At 45.6% G+C, this 14,569-nt stretch overlaps 1 protein-coding gene across 4 annotated transcripts in view; it reads right to left on the bottom strand.

The window, feature by feature from the left end:
* Window positions 1-14,569, bottom strand: part of LOC117536481 (collagen alpha-1(XIV) chain-like) — a 220,089-nt gene that overhangs the window by 111,583 nt on the left and 93,937 nt on the right. For all 4 annotated transcript variants that reach the window (XM_034201380.1, XM_034201379.1, XM_034201378.1 and 1 more), the window contains one exon: window positions 8,920-9,065. In XM_034201380.1, the coding sequence (XP_034057271.1) occupies window positions 8,920-9,065 (146 nt within the window). The remainder of the gene's footprint in view (window positions 1-8,919; window positions 9,066-14,569) is intronic.

The raw sequence follows: 14,569 nt of genomic DNA on the forward strand, positions 1-14,569 counted from the left end.
CAAGTTACTGCTAACAGTGTAGTTCCTCTATATAAACGTTACATTCATAATCAAATGAGACAATCTGCAAGAGAATTAGCTATATTTTGTTATTCTTAATGCTTGTCATTCACACGTTGAGAAAAGACGGACTCCACCGCCCGGACCTAACGGAGCCGCAGTGGGCTAGCTCCGGGACGCCGGCTGGAGCTAGCCCCCTGCGGCTCCGTTAGCTCCGGCGGCCACCACTGGGATAATCGGGTCCCCTATTAACATTTGCTCCCGTTTAGCATTATGAGCGTCTAGCCATAGACTATAAAAGTCTTACCCAAGGCTGAATCAAAAACTAAAATGTATATGTATGCATAAAGGATTACGTCCTTAGCTGGCTAATAAGTAACAAGCTAAGCTACCAAGCACAGAAACACCTGCGAACGGGGTTAACATGTATAATATTATCATTTTAGACTTCTTGGAAGTTCTGTTAGTACATTCAAGCGCACAGCACGACATTTTAATTGTCTGGTATTTGTAACAATATTCCCTAAAAGGCACAATCACCACGAACACGGCGAAAGCTAAAGGGTCAAGTACAGTACTATGACTAACTAACATTGTAGCCTCTATGGTTGTAGCCTAGCAGAGTGGACAAGTTGCTGTTAGCTGACAGTGAGGCATGTACGTGTCCATCAAAGTGACCACGCCCTAATTTATGCAAAAACGTTAAGACCTAATATAAATAAAAGGGTCGTGTTTGAAAACAATTCACTCACAGATTCATAATCATGAAGGTGGAATCTAACTATATCGATAATAATATTTATTGCATCCATGGGTAGAAACATGTTTTTTTCTGCTGTAAAGTTGGGCATTTTAACATGGGGGTCAATGGAAATTGCTCCTTTCTGCAGCCAGTCCCTAGCGGCCCATGTATGAACTGCAGTGTGTGGCACTTCCGTATTGGCTTCCCGTCTCTACCCCACAGTTTGCCGCTTGTTGTGAACCAATCGCCCAGCTGCACAAGTTCCAATAATTGGTTTACATATGGAACTTTTCGCAGGCAATGTGCTGATTCAGGCTGCGAAGATCCAGAATCGGTCTGAATTCTCCTGTCTTCTTGGGAACCAGGAAGTACATGGAGTAAAGCCCCTTTTCTCTGTCCTGAGAGTGCACACTGTTGAAAGGAAACCTATCTACTCCTGGATGATGAATTTGCCTGCAGGAGGGACCCTGCAAAACTGGAGTGAGTACCCTAGTTTCAGTGTCCTGTCCATCCATTCTGTCAGTACACAGCTGAGCTTCCATTGCCCATAAAACTGTGTTAGGGGGCCTGCAAGCAGCTGTGGAGTCGCAGCTAGAAGCTGTAGCACTCTCTGGTGGCCCACTCCGCCGCCAAACCTTCCATAAAAAGAAGATTGGCTCATGGGGGGTTGATACAGAAAGGGCCGATTTTCTACTGAGGTCCTTGAACGCACCGTGGCACGCTCTCGGGGGGCTGCGCGCTCCGCCATAATGCCGTCTTCACACAGACGGTGAAATGCATCAATCGGAGCTATTACACTAGGCGAGGTGTGTTTTCTGACAACAAGATGCCGGCCATAATGTCCCTGCACCCGCATAGCGCTTTGACAGCACTTCCTGCTGTTAATCACACTCACATGCGCGCGCCCACTGGCTGCCTCCTTTACTGGAGTTACAACTGGGGCGGCGAGTGGGGAATTGTGTCTCATAATGGGTGCCCAATTAACATCGTATGAAATGGATCTTGCCGATTTCAACGAGACATTATGGGGAAATGTGAAATTGTGGAGAGAGATGACTCTTACTCTGGGATAAATGCTATCATTTTTATTGAATGTATTTTTCACACACACATCACTCTAGAACTATGGTTACAATACATACATTCTGGCAACAGGGCCTGAATTTGTGTTTAAAGGAAACCTATCTCCTCCCAGGATGATAGATTTGCCTCTCTTATGCCCCTGAATGGAGGAGGGACGCTGCAAAACTGGAGTGAATAACCCAGTCTCAGTGTCTTGTCCATCCACTCTGTCAGTACACAGCTGAGCTTATATTCCCCATAAAACTGTGTTTAGGGGACATGCAAGCATCTGTGGAGCCGCAGCTAAGAAGCTGTAGTACTCTCTGGTGGCCTATTCCGCTGGCAAACCTTCCAAAACAGGAAGTTTGGCCAATGGGGGTATACATGGGGGCTCCTAGGAGATCATCATGGTCTTTTTGGAAAGTTCCCCAGGGACATCACACGGCAAGCCGCGGCGGCCACATCGTAGACCAAGCTACTAATTCGGCCGATGCTGCGGCCAAATAATGGCTCTGATCTGGTGAGGTGGGGCATCTTGCGGAAGAGCAATGATCGAGACGCCCAACACACCCGTGTTTATTTGCAGCCGCCCTGTCACGCGGCAGCGGGGCAGAGGCTCTCTGCCCAGCCTGCTGCCTGCTGGGAGCAGATGGGCTGCCACACTCCGCCGCCATGGTCATCACCTAGGGGGAAGTACAGACCTGGGCGGTGGACTTCCATGGACGCCGGACCCGGAAGTGCCCGACAACGAGAAGTCCTCGTCATCCTCCTCCCCGGCAAACGGAGCCATCCGGCCCGCTGGAATGGCGAACGTGAATGGCACCGCCTCGGCCATATCCTGGTCCCCCAAACACTCGAAGCAGAGGTGGTGGGGATCGGCGCCCGCTATTAAGCCAGGGCACGAAGGACAGGCCCGGGTCTCTAGAAGTGGAGACTCCATGAAGATATGATAACTCTTTCTTCTTCTTTCAAACGTTTTACTTTCTCTGTCAGTTGTTGCTCGCTCGCTGAAGAGAAAAAGGATGGCAGTCGGGAGGCGTAGCCGTGTTATATACTGTGGGCCTGCGCGCGCTTTCAGGTAGGCTCGCCCCAATTGGCTGGCTACGTTTATGCAACTCAGTAGGTGAATGCTCGCATAGCATGGTAGAGAGTAGTACCCATATAGTCCAGTAGAGGGCGGAGCCTGTGTGATATATAACTAATGTGTTTTTTGGCCACAACTGACATTCAACAGACCGGACTGCTTTTTGCATACTGCTGAATGTCCAATGACCAATCAGAATTGAGTATTCAACTAAGCAGTGTAATACAATTGTACAGGTTCCTTACTTCAAAACACTTTAAAATGATGTTTTTGAAAGGGGATGGTATATAAATCAAACTTCTGCAGTTTGGCTTACTCTCTCTATGTTTCTCATTGGAGCTTTGTCATGCAGATGACAAAGCTCTAAAGGATTTCTAACCGATCACTGTCTGATGCCAGATCAGAGGTTCTGTGTTTTCAGAAGATGATTAACTCCAGTATAATACAGCTGCTAACACACCATTGCCACAGACTTCCCCATCATTCACATTCTGCCAAACACAAAACCAATATTCAAAAAAAGATTCTGGCAGAGTGGAGGCTGTTTGTCCATCTGCTCTTCTTTCTGCCCATTCTATGAATAAATGGATCTCCTTTTGGAGTCCGAGAGAAATAAGATGAACTGCCAAATTGTCCGTCATATTTAATAACCGATGGAGAATTTTAGACAGGGATTGGCGTACTGACTCTAAATATGCTGCGACAAACGTTCCAGATGTATTTTGTCGCTGATTGACCCTTAATGCAATGGTTATTATATACATCATTGGGCCGGTTCAACTTTCTTGTGGATGTTTTTTTAACCAAACAGATCATCGTTGACATGGGTTGCATATAAATAAAGCAGGATGATGCAGTATCAGGAGGCATGTTGCTGTGCCCGGGTGCTGTTGTGCCTTCTGTCATATGCAGATACAAACACACAATAAAAGATTAATTGCTATTTCTAAATGAAAAATGTCCAAGTTGCCCTGAAATGTTTTCATTAGCCTGGGTTTCAGTGGAGGGTTTAAATACCTAATACAAAAAGAGACTGCAGACTGACTTTAGAATAATTAAAATGATCTTAAGATGATTTAGGATTGTAATGCCTGACATGCCTTGACACATTTGAATGTTTTAAGTGTTCATTACTGTGCATTGTCCCTGCCAAATAAACGATTAAATAAAAATTAACTCGCGTGTTCAGAATCCATGGTTTCCCCAGTGACATAGTTTCCGACAGAGGACCACAGTTCATTTCCAACTTCTGGAAGGAGTTTTGCCAGCTCCTCTGTGCCACCGTCAGCTTATCTTCCGGCTATCACCTGCAGTCCAACGGTCAGACAGAGCGCCTGAACCAAGACCTCGAAACATGCCTCAGGTGCCTCGTGTCCCAGAAGCAGACCACTTGGAGCGATCACCTTACCAGGGTAGAGTACGCCCACAACACTCTCCCCTCGGCTGCCACGGCTCTTTCCCCTTTCCAGTGTGCTAACGGGTACCAGCCTCCTCTCTTCCCTGCTAATGAGGAAGAAATCAAGGTTCCATCCGCGCACGCCATGGTCCGACGCTGTCGGCGGGTTTGGGCCGGTGCTCGGCAGGCGCTACTCCGGACCTCGGCCCGGATGAAGTCAGCGGCGTATCGTCACCGGCATTCGGCCCCCCTCTACAGGCCGGGCCAGAAAGTCTGGCTCTCCACCAAGGATCTACCCCTACACGTTCACTCCAAAAAGTAGGCACAGAGGTTAGTGGGCCCTTTCCCAATTTCAAGAGTCATTAACCCTGTCTCTGTGCGCCTCAAACTCCCCAGATCTTTGAGGGTCCATCCCACGTTTCATGTGAGCAAACTCAAGCCAGTTCGAGAGAGCACTCTGGTTCCCACCTCCAAGCCCCTCCACCACCCCGGATCATTGATGTATGATGTATGATGTATGATGCCGGTGTATACAGTCAGGAAACTTCCGGCGGTCTGCAAACGGGGCCGAGGACGACAAATCTTGGTCGATTGGGAGGGTTACGGCACTGAGGAGCGTTGCTGGGTCGACTTTCGCTGTGGACAAGACACTCATCAGTGACTTCTATGATCGTCACCCTGAGCAGCCTGGGCCTTCGGGAGTCGGTACTGTAGTGTCCCGTCAAATATGTTAAGTGTTGTCATGTTTGTGATTGTCATGTTCATGCTAGTTTAGTTTATGTTCCACTTCCTGTTTTATTTTGTACTCATCATGTCTCATTCCAGGTCCCTTTACTTCCTGCCTTGGTTCTTTTTCCCGCCATCGTCAGCGTCTGCCCCGCCCCTGATTGTTTCCACCTGTGCCCACTTACCTCATGTATATATTGTCCTGTCTCCCCTTGTTAGTTGTCGGTTTGTATTGTTCATTCGTTCCATGAAGCAATGATCCAAGCCATCATTTAAAGGGATAGTGGAAATCTGCAAATGTTGGGTTTAACTTATGTATTTTTATTAAAAATAAGCATAATAAACAATTTTTTTTTATTTCATGCGCCTAGTTTCATTTTATTTTCAATTTTACTGCGCCCTCTCAATGAAACGAAATACTTCGGGAATCGTCGGGAATCTTCGGGTGATGACGAGAGCATAGGAAGACGGGCACAAACAATGGCGGACATTCAATAGCATTTGCATGTGAATAGCCGACCTTTATTATGGTGAATAGATGTGTTTTGTATGGCTGTAGTGCTACGTGACACAACGACATTGGATTAACCTTGAGATGCGTTTTTATTCCGTTGAACACAACTTTTGATCACAAATCAAAAAAGGGAAGACGTAATTATTGTAATATTTTTGGAACCGGATGTTGTTTACTTTCTCTTTTCTGGCTGATAGCTCCAGGAATTCGAGGTCTTACAGTGATGACATTACATGTGTGGAATCTGTGGAGTCTCAGCTTTAAATCGTATATCTTGTTTGTGCAGTTAAGATAGTAATAAGGGCATTTCTACCGTGTGTTGTGTGTAAAAAAGCGTTAGCATTAGTTAGCATTGTTTCGCTCAATGCTAATTCAAAGGCTTGGTATTACTCTTGTGTTTTTTCTAGCTAACAATTGTTCTTATTGTCAGTTAGCGGAGTTTCTTACCTTTAAAAGGGTATGAAACATTAATAGTTTCATAAATGTTAAGAAGCCCTGAGACATGTGAGAGAAAAACAACTGTGGGAGGGGTCCACTGGGGGGACCTTCGGGCTTAACTGGTTAACAATGATTAATATTTGTAAAGGCTACAGGTGATCTTAAGATGCGTGAGCTATGCTTAGGGACCTACCAGTCAAGATTATTTGTGCGTAGGGGTGCATCATCTGGCGCCTGGTCCTGGTCATCCTCGCCATTGCCCATGCCGTGAACCATCACCTCGGGCTCGGGCTCGAACAAATAAGGACGTAATGGTCCATCGTCTGGCTCAATATTGTCACCATCGTCGCTTACTGAACCGGATTCAGATTCAGTTCCTAAAACGACATTTTCGTAGGAAAGCCGAGAGGATGTTTCTGACTCGCTATCATCACTGGATACCTCGTACAATCTTTTTCTTTGTCTGGTATATTTGCCCTTCCACGTTCATTCTGCATAGACGCCATGGTTTGTTATCGTATCGTCTTCCTAAGTTTTCGTCACTTCCGGTTTGGCTGAGTCGAACATTTCGTTTCTAAAAAACTTCGGGGAAGCTGCAATAAAGTGCTTCTAACATGCGTAAGGCAATTATTATATTTTTTTAATCAGGTGTGATTGTTTTGGTACGTAATTATGCTTGTATATAAGTTAAAACGAAACTATTTGAGGTTCCATTTCCACTATCCCTTTAAAGGACTCAGTGTTTTGCCTTTTATCCTCCATTGTGAGCGCTTAACTTTTGACAGTTTGTTATATCCTCTGGAAGAGTGATTTTGTTTTTGCAAAGTACATTTTCTTCAAACCGTTTTTGTCTCTAGGTTGTGTATTTGAGTCCTCATACTATTGAGTCAAGATTCTTAACAAGAAGAAAACATGGCAAGTAAGTCGAAGCACTTTTGGAGCTGTGGATGAATGTGCAAGTGGTATTGAACATTTCCAAGTGTGATCAAATGGAATAAAAAGATGACAATGACAAAGAGGTTCTTTGATCGAGGCCATACATGTACAAGACGAGATGTTAAGCTAGCAGTTGTCAATATTAACTTATTTATATAAAAACATTTGGATAATCGGCAATACAAATATATTTCATTGATTCATGGATTGGGATAATTGTATACAGTTGAGGACCAAAACATCATATATGTGAAAAATCAACCAACATCTATTTTAACATTACATAATATGTACCTCAGTAAGAAAAGATCTCCTTTGACACAACTGCCAGGAGTTAGATAAGCTACTGAGAACTTCACTTCTTTGTAAACTGAGAGAGAAATGTGAACCTTTTGAATAGAGTTGTCAATGTTGTTGTTATATTTTGTTGGCCTTTCTTTCCATCGCTTAATCCCTGTTGGTTTTGTTATAAGGCAGGACAATAGACCACTTCAGAGGGTGATGAAATCTGCTAGGCCCATTTCTGTCAGGACCCTACCTTAGAATCTCCCTTGCTGTTCACATCTCTCAATATGTGTGTCCTCTCTCTTGGAAACAACCTTTATTGAGCTCTCTGGCTTTGGCCCAGACTCGTCTGGGCCAAAGTCCCTGAGTGGAGCCAGGCCCGGGCTCTGACAGTAGGGCCTCAGAGCCTGGCTCATCCTCCCCACTGGAAAGCATCCATCCTGGTATTGAATTGAATTGTTTTTATTGCTTTCTGCCTGGAGGGGATTGTGACGACGCTAATAAGGATTTATGGGGAGGAGATACAGATGAGTGGCCGCACCCTTCACACCTCTGCTTTGCTAACTCATTCGTCATTTTCATCACTGCTCACTCCATCTGTCAAGGAGCTACATGTTGTTACTTAGTTTTCCAGTTGTTGGCTTCATTACCCGCTGATGCTTGTATACGTTTTTCAATTTATAGTAATTTCTCTTGAAAAAAATCAGTGAACTTTTTACCTAACCCCTGATAAATGTTTCCCCGTTTGTTTTTTGTTCTTTTTTTCTGGGGGGTTGTGCACAATAAAGAGGCTAATCAGGGTTTGTTGTGCTATTTATAATGCTGCCTTGAGAAGCTGCAGCTGTGACCTAACTACTTTATTCTTTGTTATTGTATTTTACTTTCAAAACATGTCCACCATTTGCTAAAAGCATTATGCCTTTATTATTTTGTTCTGGGTCTTATCCCCTTTACTGATCATTACTCAAGGCAGGGTATAAAAGGATGATGAGCTCAATACAAAGAATGCAGGGGATCATATCAGAAACAACAAATCAAAGCAGACCTGACTTTAAAGCAACTCTGCATAATACACAGGCTTCAGGTCAGATGTATTCATTTGAATGGCCAGTAGAAGTATACGTTTGCTGACCCTATTTTAGCCAATTTGGATAAACTCAATGATGCAAAAATTGAAGGCAAAGACAAAAATATAAAGCCAAGGCTTTGCAAAGTCATGCTCTTTAATTAAGAAGGACACTCAAATTAGTTGTGCCTCGCGATAGTAAAATGTGGCTGAAAATCTTAACCAAAGCATCTGTATTTCTCAGAACTCAGTTGTGTTTGATATTCAAACTGCGAGTCAGAACTGGATCTTCCACTGCTTAGTTCTGTGAAGTTCTCTTTAGCTCAAACACTTGCTAGTATCTTGTTCGCAAAAATGTTACGATTTTGTACCCAACTGTATGTGGAAATAGTAGTGGTGTTTGCCATTCGACTATATTTTAAACAACACAGTGTAAATGTTACTGACAATCCATAAAGAAAGCATTGTTGGAATATGTATTAGCTTTATTAAATGTATTACTCCACATTGATTGAGACACGAGTGTAATAGGATCATATTGTGATCATTTGATGTATCCGTTACACAAGGCAATGAGATGTTTTCTGATCTCCTAAATCTCTGTGGCTTTGCTTTCCTATCTGTATAGTCTGCTCCCTGCAATACACAAACCCACACACACACTCCTCACCTCCTTCTCGTCTGCATGGTCTCCCTCAGTCAGCGGGGCGTAGAGGATCATGTACTCAGAAGCCCCGGCGGCAATCTTCCAGCGGACCATCATGGTGCTGTGAGTGATATCAAACAGCTCCAGGTCGTTCACCATGGGCAGGGCCACTGAAGGACACAGAGACAAAACGTAACACTTCTACCAAACACATTGCATCCGTTTTTAAACAATGTATGGATTTTAAGTTAAAAAGGATTATTATCCCAAAGAATTTCGTTGTAATTTCCATGTGTCTCAATTTGACAATGATTTAGTCAAAAAGCTTGTCTTATAGTTCATTTTAGATTTCCGCAAGTCAGTGTAAGCTGATTTCTCTCTGATCTCAAAGCAGAGAAACAGCCAAATGTGCAAATACATTATATTTTCTTCAACATATTATTTGCTTGATATGATTTTAATAAAATTGCCAAGCTTTAAAGTTTGTTTCAAGTTTGCTGACAACACGACCGTCATTGGCCTGATCACCGGGGATGACGACACGGCATACTGAGAGGTCAGAACCGTGTTATCTTAGTGCCAGGAGAACAACCTCCATCTCAACGTCAGCAAAACCAAGGAGCTGATTGTGGACTACAGGAAGCAGCAGAGAGAGGGACACGCCCCCATCGCCATCAATGGGACTACGGTGGAGAGAGTCAGCAGCTTCAGGTTCCTCGCTGTCCACATCATTGAGGACCTGACATGGACTCATCACTGAGGACCTGACATGGACTCATCACTCAGGACCTGACATGGACTCATCACTCAGGACCTGACACGGACTCATCACTGAGTGAGGACCTGACACGGACTCTTCACTGAGGACCTGACACGGACTCATCACTGAGGACCTGACATGGACTCATCATTGAGGACCTGACACGGACTCATCACTGAGGACCTGACACGGACTCATCACTGAGAACCTGACATGGACTCATCACTGAGGACCTGACATGGACTCTTCACACCACCACCAAGAAAGCTCGACAGCAGCTCTTCTTCCTCCGCAGGCTGAGGAGGTTCAACATGGACTCCAGGATACTCTGTAACTTCTGCAGGTGCTCCATAGAGAGGATCCTGACCTTCTACAGGTGCACCATAGAGAGGATCCTGACCTTCTACAGGTGCACCATAGAGAGGATCCTGACCTTCTACAGGTGCACCATAGAGAGGATCCTGACCTTCTACAGGAGCACCATAGAGAGCATCCTGACCTTATGCAGGTGCACCATAGAGAGGATCCTGACCTTCTACAGGTGCACCATAGAGAGGATCCTGACCTTCGACAGGTGCACCATAGAGAGCATCCTGACCTTCTACAGGTGCTCCATAGAGAGCATCCTGACCTTCTACAGGTGCACCATAGAGAGCATCCTGACCTTCTGCAAGTGCACCATAGAGAGCATCCTGACCTTCTGCAGGTGCACCATAGAGAGGATCCTGACCTTCTACAGGTGCACCATAGAGAGGATCCTGACCTTCTGCAGGTGCACCATAGAGAGCATCCTGACCTTCTACAGGTGCACCATAGATAGCATCCTGACCTTCTACAGGTGCACCATAGAGAGGATCCTGACCTTCTACAGGTGCACCATAGAGAGCATCCTAACCTTCTACAGGTGCACCATAGAGAGGATCCTGACCTTCTACAGGTGCACCATAGAGAGCATCCTGACCTTCTACAGGTGCACCATAGAGAGCATCCTGACCTTCTACAGGTGCACCATAGAGAGCATCCTGACCGTCTACAGGTGCTCCATAGAGAGCATCCTGACCTTCTACAGGTGCACCATAGAGAGGATCCTGACCTTCTACAGGTGCTCCATAGAGAGGATCCTGACCTTCTACAGGTGCACCATAGAGAGGATTCTGACCTTCTACAGGTGCACCATAGAGAGGATCCTGACCTTCTACAGGTGCACCATAGAGAGGATCCTGACCTTCTACAGGTGCTCCATAGAGAGGATCCTGACCTTCTACAGGTGCTCCATAGAGAGCATCCTGACCTTCTACAGGTGCACCATAGAGAGGATTCTGACCTTCTACAGGTGCACCATAGAGAGGATCCTGACCTTCTACAGGTGCACCATAGAGAGGATCCTGACCTTCTACAGGTGCACCATAGAGAGGATCCTGACCTTCTACAGGTGCTCCATAGAGAGCATCCTGACCTTCTACAGGTGGCCCATAGAGAGGATCCTGACCTTCTACAGGTGCACCATAGAGAGCATCCTGACCTTCTACAGGTGCACCATAGAGAGGATCCTGACCTTCTACAGGTGCTCCATAGAGAGCATCCTGACCTTCTACAGGTGCACCATAGAGAGCATCCTGACCTTCTACAGGTGCACCATAGAGAGGATCCTGACCTTCTACAGGTGCACCATAGAGAGCATCCTGACCTTCTACAGGTGCACCATAGAGAGGATCCTGACCTTCTACAGGTGCTCCATAGAGAGCATCCTGACCTTCTACAGGTGCTCCATAGAGAGGATCCTGACCTTCTACAGGTGCTCCATAGAGAGGATCCTGACCTTCTCCAGGTGCACCATAGAGAGGATCCTGACCTTCTACAGGTGCTCCATAGAGAGGATCCTGACCTTCTACAGGTGCTCCATAGAGAGGATCCTGACCTTCTACAGGTGCACCATAGAGAGCATCCTGACCTTCTACAGGTGCACCATAGAGAGGATCCTGACATTCTACAGGTGCACCATAGAGAGCATCCTGACCTTCTACAGGTGCACCATAGAGAGGATCCTGACCTTCTGCAGGTGCACCATAGAGAGGATCCTGACCTTCTACAGGTGCACCATAGAGAGGATCCTGACCTTCTGCAGGTGCACCATAGTGAGGATCCTGACCTTCTACAGGCGCACCATAGAGAGCATCCTGACCTTCTGCAGGTGCTCCATAGAGAGGATCCTGACCTTCTACAGGTGCACCATAGAGAGGATCCTGACCTTCTACAGGTGCACCATAGAGAGGATCCTGACCTTCTACAGGTGCACCATAGAGAGCATCCTAACCTTCTACAGGTGCACCATAGAGAGTATCCTGACCTTCTACAGGTGAACCATAGAGAGGATCCTGACCTTCTGCAGGTGCACCATAGAGAGGATCCTGACCTTCTACAGGTGCACCATAGAGAGGATCCTGACCTTCTACAGGTGCACCATAGAGAGGATCCTGACCTTCTACAGGCGCACCATAGAGAGCATCCTGACCTTCTGCAGGTGCTCCATAGAGAGGATCCTGACCTTCTACAGGTGCACCATAGAGAGGATCCTGACCTTCTACAGGTGCACCATAGAGAGGATCCTGACCTTCTACAGGTGCACCATAGAGAGCATCCTAACCTTCTACAGGTGCACCATAGAGAGGATCCTGACCTTCTACAGGTGCACCATAGAGAGCATCCTGACCTTCTACAGGTGCACCATAGAGAGCATCCTGACCTTCTACAGGTGCACCATAGAGAGCATCCTGACCTTCTACAGATGCACCGTAGAGAGCATCCTGACCTTCTACAGGTGCTCCATAGAGAGCATCCTGACCTTCTACAGGTGCTCCATAGAGAGCATCCTGACTTTCTACAGGTGCACCATAGAGAGGATCCTGACCTTCTGCAGGTGCTCCATAGAGAGGATCCTGACCTTCTATTGTTTTCATTCATTCTTTCATTGTTATGCAGATGATACTCAACTATATTTATCAATCAAGCCTGATGAAATTAATCATCTAAATAAAATTCAAGACTGCCTTAAGGACTTAAAAACGTGGATGACCTTAAACTTTTTGATGTTAAACACGACCAAAACTGAAGTTATTGTACTTGGCCCGAAGAATCTACGAAACAAATTATCTAAGGATATACTAACTATGGATGGCATTAATTTGGCCTCCAGTGAGACTGTAAGGAATCTTGGTGTTATATTTGATCAGGATTTATCCTTTAACGCCCACATAAAATCAATTTCAAGGACCGCCTACTTCCATCTACGTAACATTGCAAAAATCAGGCATATCTTGCCTCAAAACGATGCAGAGAAACTAGTCCATGCATTTGTTACTTCAAGGCTGGATTATTGTAATTCCTTATTATCAGGGTGTACCAAGAAGTCAGTCAAGTCGCTTCAGCTGATTCAAAATGCTGCAGCTCGTGTACTAACCAGAGTTAGGAAAAGGGACCACATTACTCCTGTTCTGGCTGCCTTACACTGGCTCCCTATAGAACACAGGATAGAATTTAAAATGATTCTTCTCGCCTACAAAGCCCTTAATGGGCAGGCGCCATCTTACCTTAAAGAACTCATTATACCCTACTGTCCTACTAGGGCATTGCGTTCCAAGAATGCAGGGTTGTTGGTTGTTCCTAGAGTCTCTAAAAGTACAATGGGAGCCAGAGCCTTTTTTTATCAAGCTCCACATTTGTGGAATCAGCTTCCAGTTTGTGTTCGGGCGGCAGACACCCTATCCGTTTTTAAGAGTGCGCTTAAGACCTTCCTTTTTGATAAAGCTTATAGTTAGGGCTGATTAGATTCAGCCCCTAGTTTTGCTGATATAGGCTTAGTTTGTCTGGGGACATCTTACTTCTTCCTTCTCTCTGTCTATACCTGTGTACTCTCATGTTCCGATTAACCCAGCTTCCCCAAATGTCTTTCTTTTTGGTGTCTATATACGCCGGAATCCGGAGTCATGGATGATCCTGCGCTCCTCTGTCCTGGATCGCGAGCCCTGGATCTTGAGTCGTGGCTGTGGTCCTGGATCATAGGTCCTGGATGGATATCCTTGTGGATTCATCTTCCTATTATACACACATGCATTTCCAAACATTTGGACTACCTATGTTGCAAATGTATTATCTTTTCAATTTACACACGGCATCTATTGCACGTCTGTCCGTCCTGGGAGAGGGATCCCTCCTCTGTTGCTCTCCCTGAGGTTTCTCCCATGTTTCCCTTTAAACTGTGGGTTTTCTTTGGAAGTTTTTCCTTGTACGATGTGAGGGTCTAAAGACAGAGGGTGTCGTATTGTCATACTGATATTTTGTACAAACTGTAAAGTCCACTGAGACAAATGTAACATTTGTGATATTGGGCTATATAAATAAACATTGATTGATTGATTGATTGATTGATTGATTGATTGATTCTACAGGTGCTCCATAGAGAGGATCCTGACCTTCTACAGGTGTACCATAGAGAGCATCCTGACCTTCTACAGGTGTACCATAGAGAGCATCCTGACCTTCAGGTGCTCCATAGAGAGCATCCTGACCTTCTACAGGTGTACCATAGAGAGCATCCTGACCTTCTACAGGTGCACCATAGAGAGGATCCTGACCTTCTACAGGTGCACCATAGAGAGGATCCTGACCTTCTACAGGTGCACCATAGAGAGCATCCTGACCTTCAGGTGCTCCATAGAGAGGATCCTGACCTTCTACAAGTGCACCATAGAGAGGATCCTGACCTTCTACAGGTGCTCCATAGAGAGCATCCTGACCTTCTACAGGTGCTCCATAGAGAGCATCCTGACCTTCTACAGGTGCATCATAGAGAGCATCCTGACCTTCTACAGGTGCATCATAGAGAGCATCCTGACCTTCTACAGGTGCTCCATAGAG

The sequence above is a fragment of the Gymnodraco acuticeps genome, unplaced genomic scaffold, assembly GCF_902827175.1.
Source record: "Gymnodraco acuticeps unplaced genomic scaffold, fGymAcu1.1, whole genome shotgun sequence".
Taxonomy (NCBI): domain Eukaryota; kingdom Metazoa; phylum Chordata; class Actinopteri; order Perciformes; family Bathydraconidae; genus Gymnodraco; species Gymnodraco acuticeps.